General features: G+C 42.2%; 1 protein-coding gene across 1 annotated transcript in view; it reads left to right on the top strand.

Moving 5' to 3' along the window:
* Window positions 1–18041, top strand: part of LOC138446799 (ATP-binding cassette sub-family C member 4-like) — a 175207-nt gene that overhangs the window by 57068 nt on the left and 100098 nt on the right. Inside the window, 7 exon segments of the mRNA XM_069602131.1 lie at window positions 3101–3195; window positions 3419–3505; window positions 12529–12625; window positions 14878–15045; window positions 16386–16526; window positions 17317–17354; window positions 17744–17838. Coding sequence (XP_069458232.1) covers window positions 3101–3195; window positions 3419–3505; window positions 12529–12625; window positions 14878–15045; window positions 16386–16526; window positions 17317–17354; window positions 17744–17838 — 721 coding nt within the window.

The raw sequence follows: 18041 nt of genomic DNA, 5'->3' as shown, positions 1-18041 counted from the left end.
CTCAGTGGTAATCTGCTTGCAAAGCAGGATCCCTGGGTCGGGAAGATCCCCTGAAGGAGGGCATGGCAACCTACTCTAGGACTCTTGCCTGAAGAATTCCATGGACAGAGGAGCCTGGAAGGTCACAGTCCATGTGATCGCACAGAGTCAGACACAGAAGTGACTAAGCCGCAGCAGCGGCATTAGAGTTATCTTTGCCTGAAGACACAGAGACCTCACGTGTAGTAGAAAAGGTTTGCCCTTTAGAGAAAAATAGTCCCAGATAGTAACTCCAGATGTTTGTCTCAGTTTCTTCTCTTACTACATGGTGGAGGGGTGGGATTACCCTAAAGGCTACAGGCCACGCCTGTGCAATGCAAACAAGTCAGGGTTTCAGTTAATGGTAGCAACCGTTACTAACACAGCCTTTTTCTCTTCATCCATCGATACTTAAATACATATAAATATTATAAAGATTTCTCCTTACAGTTCTCCCTGTGCTCACATCTGCCTAATCTTGGAGGAAAAATATAGTTTAAAAAAGCAAAATTTTTTGTATGACATATGTTAATAAGTAGATGTATTCAACTAGATCTAATTGAAGTAAACCTTTAAGCTTACTGAGCTGAAAACTTTTCTGTAATAAAATAGGGAGATATGAAGTAATCACATTGGGAATATAAATTCAGGCTGATGAGATAACTCCAAGGTCCAGGAGTCAGCAGGCTCAGGGATTGAGTCTCAGTTTCTCTGTTTACTAGGAGTGTGATCAGTCACCAATAGCAAGCTATCAATTCCTGTCCTTTTTCCATTTATGGAGGGTTTTCCTACACTTTAGATTCTACCAGCATCCTTGAGGTTAGTAACTCTTGTTTCTGCAGCATATTCTGTAGAACAGGAAAGTGAGACTTAGGAGACCAAAAGATTTGTTTATCATGGAGACCCCAGTGTGCCACTTGCTTCCTCCTCAAATTTGCTAAAGTAGAGACAAAGAAATGAGTGCTGCTTGTCTATGCCACGATCTGTCCAGTGATAATTACAGGCAGCCTAAAATTTCTAATATAATAACTGTGTAACTTAAACTTGATTGTTATTTTGTGGTTTTGGGGATGTTCTTGTCATCTTTTTTTTATTTCCCCAGGTACTCTCGGGAAAATTAACAGATTTGTCTATTTATTTCTTAAATAGTATTCAGATAAAAGTTATGATAGATTCCCATATTCTAAAATCAAAGCTTCACATCCTTCTTAGCTTTGAGTGTTTTCTGCTTCCACGGGCAAGCGTCTACTTGGTTTAGCTGATCTGCCGTGTGTTCCTTGAGTACACTGTTTCCCTTTAGTTTTTCCTGCCCAGCATGCTTTTTTTTTGCTCCCTTTTCTTGTATAGTTCTTGTCTTTGACTCTATGACTGGTCTTAAGTATCACTGTGAAGACTCCAGTCAGGTCTTATTCCTTCTGTGGAAGTGAGAAGCTGACATCATGTTCAGCAAAATTGGAAATTTAAGACACACTCATTCCCTGATGAAACTAGTCCTGTGTCTTCACCACCCTGGCCACTAGCTCTCACACCTGTCTCTCTAGCACAGACCTTCACACTTGCATGTCCAGCTGCACCGTGATATCACCATGATATCATCTCACCTTGTCCGCAAGTGAAGTCTCCTAAACCGACATCTACCATCTTCCCCAACTCAGTAAATGGAGACCTGTCCTTCCCCTTCCTCATGTCTCAGACACCACAGTCCTCCTCTTCTCTTACAGCTCACTCCCATCCCATTAGCAGGTCTTACAGACTCCACCTTCCAAGTGTGTCTGGAGTGTGACCCTGTCGCTCCATTCCTGCTGCTCCCACTCTGGTCCTGACCACCATCATCTATCCCCTGGATTATTCCAGTTGCTTCCTCACTTGTAGTCACCCTCACCCATTCCCCCTTACTGCCTGTTTTCCACAAAGCATAGAAGTGATTCTTTAAAAAAAAACTCAGATCAGGTCAGTCCTCCCTCCTCCCCCTTCCCCTGTTACTAGGAGTGCCCCCAGGCTCCTCCTGCTCTCTCTGCCCTCACTCCCCTCATTCTTACTCTGCTCTCCTTCCTCCTTGTCCTGAATGCCTTGGGCATCTCCCCCATGTCCCCTGCACTCGCCCATCCCTCTGTGTGCAGCAGCCTCTCCAGGTCTGCCTGAGTCCCTCCTCCTCCCCAGATCTGCTCACACCCTCTCTGAGCAGAGCCCTCACACCCCAGTGTAGACTCACTTCCCTCCTTTACTCCCCACCTCCCTGAGACAGCTACCTTTTTCTTGCTGTCCTCAGTACTTGCGCTCAGGTTAATTTCTTATATCATCCATCTCCCACTATGGAAAGAAACTCTAGGACTTTGTTTCTTTCTGACTGAATTCATCATGCCCTGAATAATGCCTGGTGTAAAGGTAGATCTTCAATAAATAAGTGTGAAAATAGTCAAATGCATAAATGCTGTGAAAAACTATAGAATGAAAACAAATAAGAAACCAAAGAGAGGTTTTTTGTTGTTGTTGTTGTTCAAGGCTATATTTAGTCACTATGAAACATTCCCATTGCCCTTCATCAAATACTTGTATGAAGAGCTGGTCCTAAAGAATTAGGAGGATGGGAATTCCCTGGTGGTTCAGTGGTTGGGGCTCCATGCTTTCATGGCTGAGATTGTGGGTTCATTCCCTAGTCAGAGAACTAAGATCCCACAAGCTACATGGTTTGGCTAAAAAAATAAAATAAAAAAGGATGAGAGGAAAGTGAAAGTTGCTCATTCATGTCTGACTCTTTGCGACTCCATAGACTATATAGTCCATGGAATTCTCCAGGCCAGAATACTGGAGTGGGTAGCCTTTCCCTTCTCCAGGGGGATCTTCTCAACCCAGGAATCGAACTGGGGTCTCTTGCATTGCAGGTGGATTCTTTACCAGCTGAGCCACAAGGGAAGCCCCAAAATACTGGAGTGGGTAGCCTATCCCTTCTCCAGGGGATCTTCTCAACCCAGGAATCAAACTGGGGTCTCCCGATTGCCGGCAGATTCTTAACCAGCTGAGCTATGAGAGGAGGAGAACACATTTTAAATTTATTCTCTTTCCCTTTTCTATCTCTACATAGGATTTACAGCTTCTGGAAGATGGAGATCAAACTGTGATAGGAGACAGAGGAACCCCGCTGAGTGAAGGACAGAAAGCCCGGGTCAGTCTCGCCAGGTAAATGGGGTTTCAGTTGCCATCCTCCCCCTCCCCCTCTGCAGCTCCTAGTGGTCATGAGCACACAGACCCGGCTCATTGGGTGGGCCTGTATGAAGCAGGGTTTTTGTTCTTTCCGTGGACTCTTGGAATGAACCTGCAGTTGTTGGACACCATCATGATTCAGAGATGAGACCCAGGGCCTGTGAAGTGTCCTCTCCTGACATCTGTCTACGTTTTCTAGAGCCGTGTATCAGGATGCAGACATCTACCTCCTGGATGATCCATTCAGTGCAGTGGATGTAGAAGTCAGCAGGCACTTGTTCGAACAGTGAGTTTGCTCCTGTGTTTCTATCATCTCTGCTTTCCAGGAACCCTATAGAGATCAGGGAAGAGAGCTCAGGAAAGCCTTTGTGCTTCAGGAGACTCAGCTCACTCTGCCCTCATGCCCCTCCCTTCCCTCCCTTCCCTCCACAGAAAATCCATCGTAGAGAAATCTTGCATCATGATGAGGTCAAGAAAGGACGATACAGAAGGTGTTCCAGTGTGTGGAGACCAGTGGGGTCTGTGCTTCAGGGAGTGAGGGATAAATGGCAGATTCCCCCTGCTAATTGCAGTTGATGGATCCAGACCCCAGGAATAAGAGATGACATACAATTTTTAAGTCAGAGAACAGGACTTGGTAACCTGGTACTTGGCTGGCAGTTCTTTTCCACCATCATTTTTTTTCTTTTATTTATTTATATTTTTAATTGAAGGATAATTGCTTTACAGTATTTTGTGGTTTTCTGTCATACATCAACAAGAATCAGCCATAGTTACATCCATGTCCCCTCCCTCCCAAACCTCCCTCCCAGCTTATTTATGCTTTGTCACCGAGCCCCTGTTTGAGTTCCTTGAGTCATAAAACAAATTCCCATTGGCCATCTATTTTACCTTTGGTAATCTCAGTTTCCATGCTACTCTCTCCATACATCTCACCCTCTCCCTCCTTCCCTCACCCCCGTGTCCTTAGGTCTTTTCTGTATGTCTGTTTCTCCATTGCTGTCCTGAACATAAATTCATCAGTACCATCTTTTTAGATTCCATGTATATGTATTAGCATACAATATTTATATTTCTCTTTCTGACTTAATTCACTCTGTATAATAGGCTCTAGGTTCGTCCATCTCATTAGAACTGACTTGAATGCATTCCTTTTTACGGCTGAGTAGTATTCCATTGTATATATGTACCACAGCTTCTTTATCTGTTAATCCTCCATCATTTTTTTAAGGCACGTGAGAAGCAAAGTTTTGAGTACTGACTGGAAAGACCCTTGGTTTATGCTTATTACTCTGTAGGTTTGAAAATAGGTAGTAAAGTCTAGAGTTTAAGGATGATTTATTCTACATCAGAGTCTGTTCTCTAGGTCTGTAGGTCTGGTTTTGTTTTGTGGATAGTTTCATTTTTGCAATATTTTATATGCCACATATTAATGATATCATACGATATTTGTCTTTCTTTTTCTGACTTACTTCACTTAGTGTGATGATCTCCAGGTCCAACCACGTTTCTGAAAATGGCGTTCGTCCTTGCTTTCTTTATCCATTCAGCTGTCAGTTGACATTTAGGTTGTTCCCTTGTCTTGGGTGTTGTAAATAGTGCTTTTATGAGCATAGAGGTACATGTGTCTTTTTGTGGCTTTGTCTGTATATATGCCTAGGAGTGAGATTGGTAGATTATAGGGTAATTCTATTTTTAATTTTCTGAGGAACCACCAAACTGTTTTCCATACTGCCTCTACCAACTTCCATTCCCACCAACAGTGTAGGAAAGCTTTATTTTCTTTGTATCCTTTCTAGCCATTGTTATTTTAATGATGGCCATTCTGACTGGTATGAAGTGGTATATCACTGAAGTTTTGATTTGCATTTCTCTAATAATTCATAATGTTGAACATCTTTTTATGTGCCTGTTGGCCAACTGTATATATATATATCCTTTGGAGAAATGTCTATTTAGTTCTTCTGCTAATTTTTCAGTTGGGTTGTTTGTTTTGTTTTTGTTATTGAATTGTATGAAATGTTTGTATATTTTGCAGATTACCCCCTTGTCCGTTGCATCATTTGGAAATATTTTCTCCCATTCCGTATGTTGTCTTTTTGTTTTCTGATGGTTTTCTTTGCTGTGCAAAAGCTTGTACATTTGATTAGGTCCCATTTGATTATTTTGTTTTCATTTCTATTGTCTTGGGAGATTAAGCTAAGAAAAAGTAGATATTATTTATGACAGAGGATATTTTACCTGTGTTCTCTTCTAGAAGTTTTATGGTATCATGTTTTAAGTTTAAGTCGTTAAGTCATTTTAAGCTTATATTTGTGGGTGGTGAGAGGGTGTGTTCTAACTGCATTGATTTACAAGCCTGTGTCTCTGCCTTTGTGTCTTAGTCTCCTTTTCATCTAAGCACCCCCGTCAGGTTAAATTAGGCCCAGAGTAATTAAGGGTAACAGTTACTTCTTTAAAGTCCCTGTTATGAAATTCTAAGGTACTAATGGCTAAGATGTCAACAAGTGAAATTTGAGGGGACATGACTGATTTACAGCAGGTCCAGAATAACAAAGTAGAAACTTCAGCAGAGTCAGCAGATGTGTGAGGAGCTTTGACCTCTGGACACGAGGAGCTGGGATTCCACGTCAACTAAGCAGAGGTTGAAGCTGCCCGTATGAAAAACATGCTTAGTGCTGGCATGAGGAGAGTTGTGGAGATGAATTTTGGTGATGACTGCACAGCAATGTGAATGTGCTTAACGCCACTGAACTGTATGCTTAAAATGGCAGAAATGGTAAATTTCATGTTAGGTATATTTTACCACAGGATTTCCCTGGTAGCTCAGTGATAAAGAATCCACCTGCCAAGCAGGAGATGCAGGTTGGATTCCTGGGTTGGGAAGATCCCCTGGTGAAGGAAATGGCAGCCCACTCAAGTATTCTTGCTTGGAGAATCCCAGGAACAGAGGAATCAGGTGGGCTTCAGTCCATGGGGTTGCAAAGAGTCATCAATAACTTAGGGACTGAACAATATCAATAACATATTTTACCACAATTAAAACCTGCATAGTAGAATTGAATCTTTCAGAACACGAGGTAGCAGAGGAGCTGACACATGGCAGGGCCTCCAGCTCTCTAATCTGGGCCCCCTTCCCCATCCTCTCTTGATCCTGACTGGATGAATTTTCCCTTAGAGAAGTGCCTTGTGACTTGTCATGAGTTCAGTGACTGGGGCTAGTGCTGTGACAGGGATTGCCCACCCCCACCCTCCTGGCATCATGAGTAGCTTAGGCTCCCTCTTCCCAGGACCCTGACCTGAACCTACGAATGGCTGTCACCCCATCTTATGTGAGGCTGCACATGTTCTCCATCATTTCCTGAAAAGTTTCTGCTGGCCATTGCATCTGTGTCATGGGAAGGGGAGAGGGAGGCATTCTGATTGCTGAGAACAGTGTGCTGATCACAGTAGTCCTCCCAAGTTCTTATTCGAACACAGGAAGTATTTGTAAAGTTTTCTTAAACATTTTGGGTTTAATGACTTGAAACGTACACTCGATGGAAGCAAGTTTGTTTAGATTGTTGCTTGCTAATCACAGCCACATTCTCTAGGGAAACTTAGAGTAGAGAGCATGAGGCAGTTTATGAAGTCACTCAGCAGCAAGGGGAGAATGTTCTCTAGTTAGAAAGTTAGATGGAATAATATGCTATGAGTGATGGTGGGCATGTCGAAGCTTAGTAGTGGGGTTATTGTTCAGTCGCTCAGTCATGGCCAACTCTTTGTGACCCCATGAACTGCAGCTCACCAGGGAGTATTTTGTATTAGTAATGGGGATTGTTTTATATTACAGGTGAATGAATCACACTCTAATTGCTGTTAACAGTTTCCTTCAGTTGTGAATATACATCCACGTTTATTAAGGTTCTGTGAATTTACATCTATATGTTGCAGACATTGTGTGGATCTGTCACCTACAGAAGGTTAGCGGCCTAGAGGGAACTGATGCAGTGTTACCTGTATCTAGCTTGGATTTTAACATGTTTCAGCCCCACATCACCAGGCCCCTGCCTCCTGTGTCATCAGGTCTTCGGGTCTGTCCTGACCAGACTCCCACACTGCTGTCTACACAGCTCACCCTCCGGCTCCAGCCCTTCACAGACACCTGCCAGCCATGCTCAGGAAGCAGTGCCAGGTCCTCAGAGACCAGGCTTCTTTGCCGTCTATGCCCATCAGCCTTTCCAGCTGCGCTGGCTTTGTGGGGGCCCTTTCTCACTCCTCCCTGGAGAAGGGAATGGCTACCCACTCCAGTATTCTTGCCTGGAGAACCCCATGGACAGAGGAGCCTGGCAGGCTACAGTCCATTAGGTCACAAAGAGTCAGACATGACTCAGCAGCTGACACTTTCATTTTCACTTTTTTCCCACCCCTATCTGTGTATTCTGGTCCCTCTGTCCCCAAGCTAGGGAACAGTGTGCCAGGGCACAGAAAGAAGGTGAAAAACGGGCCTTGCAGTTCCCCCTGCTCCTCCAGTGGGTACCTGTGCCCCCTGTCTTCCCACAGCCCACAGAGGGCGGCACTTGACCATTTATGAGTACCCCCGCCAAGCCCCCATAAGCTGTGAATGCAGAAATGTGCCTCAGCCCGGCTTGTTCAGTCCCAGGACCCCTGTACCTCCTGTGTCTTCTTCCAGGGATGTTTCCCCAGAGAGTCTCAGCGCTCCCATGTCTCCCCATCTAAGACAGCAGCCCCCCTGTCTTTTCCTTCACAGCACATGTCATGGCCTGAAAGGGCATTTTCTATACTCGTTCTGTGTGTCCCTATTTACATGGTACATAGAGTTGTCTCCTGTCTTGACCAGCGGGTGTTTCCTTGGCATGTAGGGCAGTGCCTGGCTCCTCAACAACCTCTGCTGACTGGATGAATGAAGGTGGGGACTCTGTCTTTTTTGTTTTATTTGGTACACATCCCTGTACCATTGGATGTATCCACTCTTAACGCAGTCCGTTATAGAATTATACATGGTATTATACTTCCTGGTGTATTTCCAGACTGGTGTACTTCCATGCTTCTAGACTTCCCTGGTGGCTCAGATGGTAAAGCGTCTGCCTACAATGTGGGAGACCCAGGTTCGATCCCTGGGTCAGGAAAATCCCCTGGAGAAGGAAATGGCAACTCACTCCAGTACTTTTGCCTGGAAAATCACATGGACAGAGGATCCTGGCAGGCTAGAGTCCATGAGATTGCAAAGAGTCAGACATGACCAAGGGACTTCACTTTTGTGTGGTTATTATAAGATTAACCCAGCCCTTACATAGGAATAACAATTAAATAACTGACTGTTGAATCAATCATTTTTGTGGCATGATTTGGAAATATTTACTCTAAAAACTTGGAAAGTAGAGTGGTTTGGAGAAATAGCATTGTATTTAATTAATTTTTATTTGTTTATTTGACTGCATTGGGTCCTAGTTGCAGCACACAGGATCTGATCTTCTTGCTTCATGTGGGATCTTCTGCTGTGACACACAGCCTCTCTAGCTGTGATGCACAGGCTCAGGCACTCTGAGGCATGTGGGATCTTATTCCCCCTACCAGGCTGCCAGGGATGTAACCTGTGTCCCTTGCATTGGCACGTGGATTCCCAACCACTGTTATCACCTGGGAAGTCCCCTAAAAAACATCTGAAGTTTAGTCACTTGTCTGATGTCATCAGGCTCGTGAGAGGCACTGAGCTGCAGTCTGCTGCCTCTAGACTCTCCATCTGACTCACTCACAGGCTGAGCTCTGGCCCAGGTTTGTGAGATTTGCTATACGGGGCTCAGACTCCCAGAGTACCTGCCTAGAGCCCTGCCCGTGGTCATTGGGGCCCTGCACCCACCCACTCACTTCCTTGTAGGGACTGTAGACCCTCTGGGGTGAGACTGGGGCTGAGTCCCTTGGGGTCTGCCTTTAAAATGTAGGAGCAGTCTGGAGGGGTACTATGAAAACAACAATAACAACAAAACACTGAGGTTTGAATTCTGAGGAGATCTTGGCTAAGAAAATTGTGTGTCCTTTAGCCTTGGGTGATTTTTCACTCTCATGAGGACTGTCTGGACTCTCATCTTTCCACATTCAGAAGTTTTCAGTGCAAGTAAAAAAAAAAAAAACAAAAACAAAAAACCAACTTCCTGGATAGGACTGGCACCACTTCCTAGGGGTCTGCATTTAAAATGTAGCAGCAGAGAAAGCCTTTGTCAAAATTCAACATCTATTTATGATAGAAACCTTCCAGAAAGCAGAAATAGAAGGAACATACCTCAACATAATAAAAGCTATCTATGACAAACCCACAGCAAACATCCTCAATGGTGAGAAATTGAAAGCATTTCCCCTAAAGCTAGGAACAAGGCAAGGGTGCTCACTTTCACTACTACTATTCAACATAGTTTTCTAAGTTTTGACCACAGCAATGAGAGCATAAAAAGAAATAAAAGGAATCCAAATTGGAAAAGAAGTAAAACTCTCACTGTTTGCAGATGACATGATCCTCTGCATAGAAAACCCTAAAGACTCCACCAGAAAATTACTAGAACTAATCAATGAATATGGTAAAGTTGCAGGATATAAAATCAACACACAGAAATCCCTTGCATTCCTATACACTAACGATGAGAAAATAGAGAAATTAAGGAAACAATTCCATTCACCATTGCAATAAAAAGAATAAAATACTTAGGAATATATCTACCTGAAGAAACAAAAGCCTTATATGTAGAAAATTATAAAACACTGATGAAAGAAATCAAAGAAGACACTAATAGATGGAGAAACATACCGTGTTCATGGATTGGAAGAATCAATATAGTGAAAATGAGTATACTAACCAAAGGAATCTATAGATTCAAGGCAATCCCTATCAAGCTATCAACAGTGTTTTTCACAGAGTTAGAACAAATAATTATTTGTATGGAAATACAAAACACCTCGAATGAGATGCAATCTTGAGAAAGAAGAATGGAACTGGAGGAATCAACATGCCTGACTTCAGGCTCTACTACAAAGCCATAGTCATCAAGACAGTATGGTACTGGCACAAAGACAGAAATATAGATCAATGGAACAAAACAGAAAGCCCAGAGATAAATCCATGCACCTGTGGACACCTTATCTTTGACAAAGGAGGCAAGAATATACAACAGAGAAAAGATAATCTCTTTACCTAGTGGTGCTGGGAAAACTGGTCAACCACTTGTAAAAGAATGAAACTAGAACACTTTCTAACACCATATACAAAAATAATCTCAAAATGGATTAAAGATCTAAACATAAGACCAGAAACTATAAAACTCCTAGAGGAGAACATAGGCAAAACACTCTCTGACATAAATCACAGAAGGATCCTCTATGACCCACCTCCCAGAATATTGGAAATAAAAGCAAAAATAAACAAATGTGACCTAATTAAAATTAAAAGCTTCTGCACAACAAATGAAACTCTAAGCAAGGTGAAAAGACAGCCTTCAGAATGGGAAAAAATAATAGCAAATGAAGCAACTGACAAAGAATTAATCTCAAAAATATACAAGTGACTCCTGCAGCTCAATTCTACAAAAATAAATGACCCAATCAAAAAATGGGCCAAATAACTAAACAGTTATTTCTCCAGAGAAGACATACAGATGGCTAACAAACACATGAAAAGATATTCAACATCACTCATTATCAGAGAAATGCAAATCAAAACCAAAATGAGGTACCATTTCATGCCAGTCAGAATGGCTGCTATCCAAAAGTTTACAAGCAATAAATGCTGGAGAGGGTGTGGAGAAAAGGGAACCCTCTTACACTGTTGGTGGGAATGCGAACTAGTACAGCCACTATGGAGAACTGTGTGGAGATTCCTTTAAAAACTGGAAATAGAACTACCTTATGACCCAGTAATCCCACTGCTGGGCATACACACCAAGGAAACCAGAATTGAAAGAGACACATGTACCCCAATGTTCATCACAGCACTGTTTGTAATAGCCAGGACATGGAAGCAACCTAGATGTCCATCAGCAGATGAATGGATAAGAAAGCAGTGGTACATATACACAATGGAATATTACTCAGCCATTAAAAAGAATACATTTGAATCTGTTCTAAGGAGGTAGATGAAACTGGAGCCATTATACAGAGTGAAGCCAGCCAGAAAGAAAAACAGCAATACAGTATACTAATGCATATATATGGAATTTAGAAAGATGGTAATGATAACCCTGTATGTGAGACAGCAAAAGAGACACAAATGTATGGAACAGTCTTTTGGACTCTGTGGGAGCGGGAGAGGATTGGATGCTTTGGGAGAATGGCATTGAAACATGCATAATATCATATGTGAAATGAATCACCAGTCCAGGTTTGATGCATGATACAGGATGCTCGGGGCTGGTGCACTGGGATGACCCAGAGGGATGGTACAGGGAGGGAGGTGGGTAGGGGGTTCAGGATGGGGAACACGTGTACACCCATGGCTGGTTCATGTTGATGTATGGCAAAACCAATACAATATTGTAAAGTAATTAACCTCCAGTTAAAATAAATAAATTTATATTAAAAATAATAATAAAAAGTAGCAGCAGTTTTTTTTTATTGTAGAAAAGAAATTAAAGCTGCTGTTGGATGATTCCTGCTGTAATTTGGATTCCGTTCTTTCATTTTCATGTTTGGAAGGTGTTCAGCCCTAGTGAAAAAAGACTTGCTTCCTGGATGGGACTGGGAATGTTGTAGAGACTGATGGAAGCCACGCTGGCATTAATCTTATATCTAGTACTATTTTGGAAGAAGTATCTAGAAAATACACTCTGGCAAAAGTTACCAAGAATCTATTTTTTTTTTTTGAGTATGTACATCATTAATCATGAATAATCATCTAGAAAACTGCCTAAGATAAATGTACATATTTTTATATGACATAGATTCCATTTTTCCATTCCTACATAGAGATAAAAGTGTTTTAGTTCAGCCAAGTTTTAGAATTCCAGTATTAATTGTTTTTCTTTATGAAACATGTAAATGGGTTAAGCTGAGTTTTAGGCAAAAAAGCCTTAGCTGTTAGTGCCTTCTTCACGGGACTGCTTTTTAGAAATTTTTAGTTTAACTATTCTTTAAAGTTTGCTGCCAATGACTGTGAGGACATAGCCAGATTTATTGATTTATGTTTATTCAGTTTGTATTTTTGATTTTGTATTTAAATTACAGATCTTTGCTGTGTTGTCTTTGTCTCATGTTTACAAAATATGTTCCCGGTTTGGAGCAGCCCCATTAATCTGCTTTTGTGTACTGTACATTTTACATTTGTAGGTGTATTTGTCAAGCCTTGAGGGAGAAGATCACAATCTTAGTGACGCATCAGTGGCAGTACCTAAAAGCTGCAAGTTGGATTCTGATATTGAAAGGTGTAAGTAATTTCTAGATGCCTGTGGAACTTGCTAGCACTGAGGTATGTTGAAAGCCAGGCCTCTCAGCAGGTCACTCTCCTTGGGTTCATGGTAAACACCTTCTCCCTCAGTTTTCCAGCTCCTTCTTCTCAAAGGTGGTGTTCATGCCTTTGGCGATGAATCCAAAGACCTGTAGAAATGTCACTACTATACTCTGAGCCACATAAACCCTAAAGTATATAAAAGTGCTACCACAGGGTTACTGAGTCATCACTGTTCTTGTGAAATTTGTTAAGGCTAATGATGCTATTTTATAAAGAACTTTTTGTTTTCCCCTTCCAGGATTTAAGTCAAAGTATGTTATTTGGAAATTAGAGATACTAAGACCTGTTTGTAGCCATGTGATTGTCATACTCAGTTTGCTAAAGAGCATCTTCCATTAACACCAGAAGCGAGGTTGGGTATCTGAGCACCCAGGTCAGAGACACCCACTCTGCTGATGTCCCCAGTTGCTGGTCTCACTGTCTATTTCCATGCCTAATATGTGTGGGAGCCTGTGCAGCAGGATGATAAAGCCCTGCCTTATGGGGCTCCTGTTCTTATGAAGCCAAATGTGACAAAGAGAGAAGGGTGGAGCTGACATCCTGGCTGCCTGCTTAAAGAGCTGTTGCCTCACATGGCCTGAGTGACATGAAGGTGGGGGCTATGCAATCACCTGGGGTAGGTGGGTCTGAGGCAGGGGGTCCTAAGGAAGGAACTGACCTGGCAGGTTGGAGGAACAACAGGAAGACCAGTGTGTCTGGGGAGACTGAGCAGGGGGATGTGGAGGGAGCTGGTCTCTGTGCACTGGGCAGTGGGTGGAAGTGGGATGGAAGTCTTGGACAGTCCAGAGCAGAGGGGTGATATGGTCTGATGTGGGATTTAAAAGATTCCTTACTATTCATCTGGTCCCATTCACAGAAGGGAGAGGATGGCTGTCCTTTTGAAATTGTCAGTACTTACTTGCAGAGTACAGTAGCAACCTTTGTACCCACTAGTCATTTCCTTGGGCATCTTACAGATGTGAAGTGGAAAGTGGTAATTTCATTTAAAAGGTACATGAATTTTGCCTCCCAAGTGAAATAACACAATGTATCCTGAATAATTTTCCAGTTCTGCAGTGTCAGATGGCACCCAAAGTCTTCACTGAATTTCTCCCAGGGGCCACCTCAGGGGATAGGGTGAGAGGGGGTCCAGCGAGGGTCCTGGCTCATCTTCCACCTGACTTGTCTTAACCAGAGCTGCTCTCATTTTATGAATTTTTCATTTTAGGATTTTTTATAATATTTTGTTTGACACTGATTAAATCAGCTGAGTCTTGTTTCATGGGGTGAGAAAATTGTGAAAATATCTGCATATTATTTTATATAACTTTGTAAGGGAGGGAAACTGTGCAAGGATGTGTCACACATGTTCAAAGAAAATGATTAGATTGGCTGTAGCTTAAACAGAGGCCTGATTTGGGGAAACCTTGCTGGCTGTTTGTGGTTGGTTGTTCCTAAGTCTTTTTCTTGGATCTGGGTGCACTGATTGTGGCTTAGATTTTGGTTTGCTGGCTGCCAAGGCATTAACACCACCCCAATCTCATGGCCTCCTTGTTTAGTTGCTTCAACAGGTGGAATATTGAATTTTCAGTTGGGAACTTCCTGCATTTGTGGGGAAGCTGTACAATACTGTGAAGATGCAGCTCCTGGGTTCTCTGCCCAGGGCTGGTTGCTACATGTCCTGTCCCAGCTGAGCGCATGATACTATGAAAATGACAGTGGTCAGTGAAGTTTTGATGAATGACTATTACCTGTGTAGTTGTGTCAGTATTTTTCTTTCCTAGAATATCCTCACCAATTAATTTTTTTAAAAAAATTCTGCTTCTCACATGAGGTGTCTCTCAGTTCTCATGTTGTCTAAAAAGACTGTGCTGATCCTCACACCAACCTCTGTATTTCTTGCTTCCCTAAGTGCCCACAGTAGTTATGTCTGTGGCCTCCATTCTTAATACATCATCACACATTTCTTTCATGTCCCTCGGAACCTAACACAGGGTTTAGCAGAGAATAAAATGTTCTGTTCTGTGTAGAGTTGAACTGCATTAGATTTGTCAACCACAATGTCAGACCCAAGGATCATTTTCTTAGGAAGATCATAATTTATGACCAGTTAACTTTAGTTGATTAGTGTTCAGATTATATTACTATTATCAAATGCAAATATATTCCTCTCAAATTCTTTATTTTAGGGCAAAATAGTACAATGTGGGACTTACATTGGACTCCTGAAATCTGGGGTAGATTTTGATTTCCTTTTAAAGAGGAATGAGGAAGAACCATCTCCAGATCTGGAATCTTCTACCCTGAAGAATCAGTCCAGACCCTTGGTGAGAGGTGCTGCTCCAGAGCTCCAAGATGTGAGTTTCTCATCACGCAACATGCCGCTGTATGTCTGCTCTTGGTAGACTCATGGAACTTCAGTCTGTTCTACTTGTAACATCTTCTTTTGTCCTAAAGTAGATCCTAAGAGTCCAAGGCCCTGTTCCATGGAACTGGTAGAGTTAGAAGAGCATTACGGGAGCAAGCCTGCTTGTGGTACTCCTTCAGGTGTAGGATGGAGGATCTTATGGAGATTAGTAGTGGGTGTACTGCTATGTGACTCACCATGATATGTGAACTCTTCATTTACCATGGTTATATCCACTTACCAGTTATATCCATTTACCATAGTTATATCCTACTCACTGTGGTGGCCCCCAGCTTCCCTTATGCATCCAGAGGCTTAATGTGAAGACCCGCTTAGGCTGAGTCCTGATGCTGCCACATTAAATCAGCTACTTTTCCTATATATTGAAATGTTCTAGCACTGTAGGTGACTGATGGTAGAATTTTGCCTCATCATCAGATGATTTATGATGAATCAGAGGTAGCATGTGCAAAGAACCTGACAAACAGCAGACTTTAGAGTTAGTTCCCATCTTCCTTTCTTATCCTTTAAGATGGAGAACCACGTCTAATCTACCTTGAATCCCAATGGTCAGGAGAGAGCTGAGGACATCCTGGGCTCTTGTGACTCTATAATGCATTCTAAGTCCTTCAGACAGAAATGCAGAAATGCACTAGATCTCCCTTAAAAACATACATGGGTATTCTTCAGTATCCAAACTCTGGATGATTCTGATAAGCATTTGGATTAATTCCTCAGTTTTGAGACTCAGGAGTCACTCTCTGAAATTTAGGAATCAAATAGATTCAGATGATATGCTTATCTCTTACTATCCAAATCCATTTTACTCAAATTCACCCTATGACCTCAGTTTACTGAATTTAGCTAGTATTTTGAACCACAAGTAGACTGTATGTTTCATCTTTCTATGATTGAGTGACACAAATTATCTGGAAGGATACTTAAGCTTCATATCATTTTGTGTATTATTTTGGAACAAGCTTCTGCTGAGAATCATGACTGACTTTAAGCAAAGCCACCCAACAGTGAATAACCTTGTAAAAATGATACTTTCTTATTTCTAACAGATTCTTAGGAGTGGGATGGCTGGGTCCAAGGATAAATGCACACATGGTTTGGCCAGATATTCCCACACTCCTCTCCATAGGAGATGGACCATCTTGCACTCCTACTCGTGTATGAGATGTGTCTGTCTCCCCACAGCTTTGCTGTGGAGGGCTTTGTTGAAATTTTTACTTTTGGGGATTCCTTATTTAAAATTTTGTCTCTCACTGCCATTTTTCCTCCCAGACTGAGAATATAGAGGTCACAATTCCTCTAGAAGACCATTTGGAAGGAAAAGTTGGTATTAAGACCTACAACGATTACTTCACAGCCAGTGTTCAATGGTTTATCCTCATTTTCCTTGTTCTAGTGAACATCACAGCTCAGGTAAATAAGGACATTTATTTTGGTGTGTGCCCTCAGCTTGGTATTTACATATTTATACTGTATTTATGTTATTATTATGTTTAATATGTATATGAAGAATTTTACCTCAAAGAACTGGCTCATGCAGTTGTGGGATCTAGCTGGGTGAATGTGAAATCAGAAAGGCAGGCCTGAAGGCTGCAACTTCAGGCAGGAGCTGACCCTGCTGTCTTGAGGCAGAATTTCTTCTTCCTCCAAGAAGCCTCAGGTTTTGCTCTTAGGGCCTTTGACTGACTGGATGAGGCCACCACAGTGTTGAGTGTGATCTCCTCTACTGAAGTTCTGATGATGGATGTGAACCACACCCACAAAATACCTTCATGGCAACATCTAGACGAGTGTTTGGTTAAATCATTGGACACTGGCCTGCCCAAGCTGACACAGACAGCTGACCATCATAGTACCTGTCAAATGTTTTTTTCTTGGAAAAATCCCAACATTTGCACTACGATTACAGCATTTTGCAGTTCACTTGGGTTTGCTTTGAAATAGCTTATCTGTTGGGAGCAAAATAAGTGAAGCTTATCGGTATTATGTACATGATAGAGAAGTTCCAGGGAAAAAAGAATATCTTTTAAAGAGTTTAAAATGTAAGATGCCCTCCCCTGACCTGTGGCCATCTGGGGCTTGGCACAGATCTGAGCTGGGAGGACCATCTCCGTGTTCTGGAGCCTTTCTGTCCCCCATCCTAGTGAGCGGGTGTGAGGCTCAGTGATGTCAGTGTGTGAGTGACTGTTGTTTCCTGCTCCAGGTTGCCTACGTCCTGCAGGACTGGTGGCTTGCATACTGGTGAGTGATTCCTGATCTGACCCAAAGTGCTGTGAAATCTGCATGAAACCTCACTTTCCCACAGTCAGGTGGAGAGGGGAGGGGCTTGTTCAACCTCTTCTTCTGACCCTCACATAGTTCCCCTGAAGAAAAAGTAAAGTTCCTGCTGGTGGAGAGTAATGCTCCCATTGTTTCTCCCCATATCTGACCCTTAGCAGCTTCCTCATAGATGATTTTGAGAACTGAAGGTTGTGATTCAAATTGAATATTTATAAGGTAGATGAACACAGAGTCCTGTGAACTGGGAACCATTTTTCTAGCATAAAATACATTTCCCAAATTGAGTTGTGTTTTTTTTTTTTAATACATTCTGTCTGAAGCATAATATTTTTTTCTTCCCTGTTTCACAGGGCGAAATTACAAAGTGCCCTGTATTTTGGGGTATATGGAAAAGGAGAGACAGGTGTGATGCTTGATCTGAAGTGGTATTTAGGCGCCTATTCAGGTAAAGTTGAATTCTCTCGTCTATTATATGAGAGTCTGAGGTGCTTACAAGGAGCCTGTGTGAGCATCTAGGGCTTCCAGGCATAATTCAGTAATGTCTCAACAGGTTTAAGAGTTTGATTTGCATTTGCTCTGTGAATTAACTAGAACAATTATTTTTAAAATCTAGAAGAAAGAAGTTGAATGGAGATTCTTGATTTACTG

This window comes from Ovis canadensis, chromosome 10 (genome assembly GCF_042477335.2).
Source record: "Ovis canadensis isolate MfBH-ARS-UI-01 breed Bighorn chromosome 10, ARS-UI_OviCan_v2, whole genome shotgun sequence".
NCBI classification, from domain to species: domain Eukaryota; kingdom Metazoa; phylum Chordata; class Mammalia; order Artiodactyla; family Bovidae; genus Ovis; species Ovis canadensis.
This window is presented reverse-complemented; position numbering and strand designations above follow the sequence as displayed.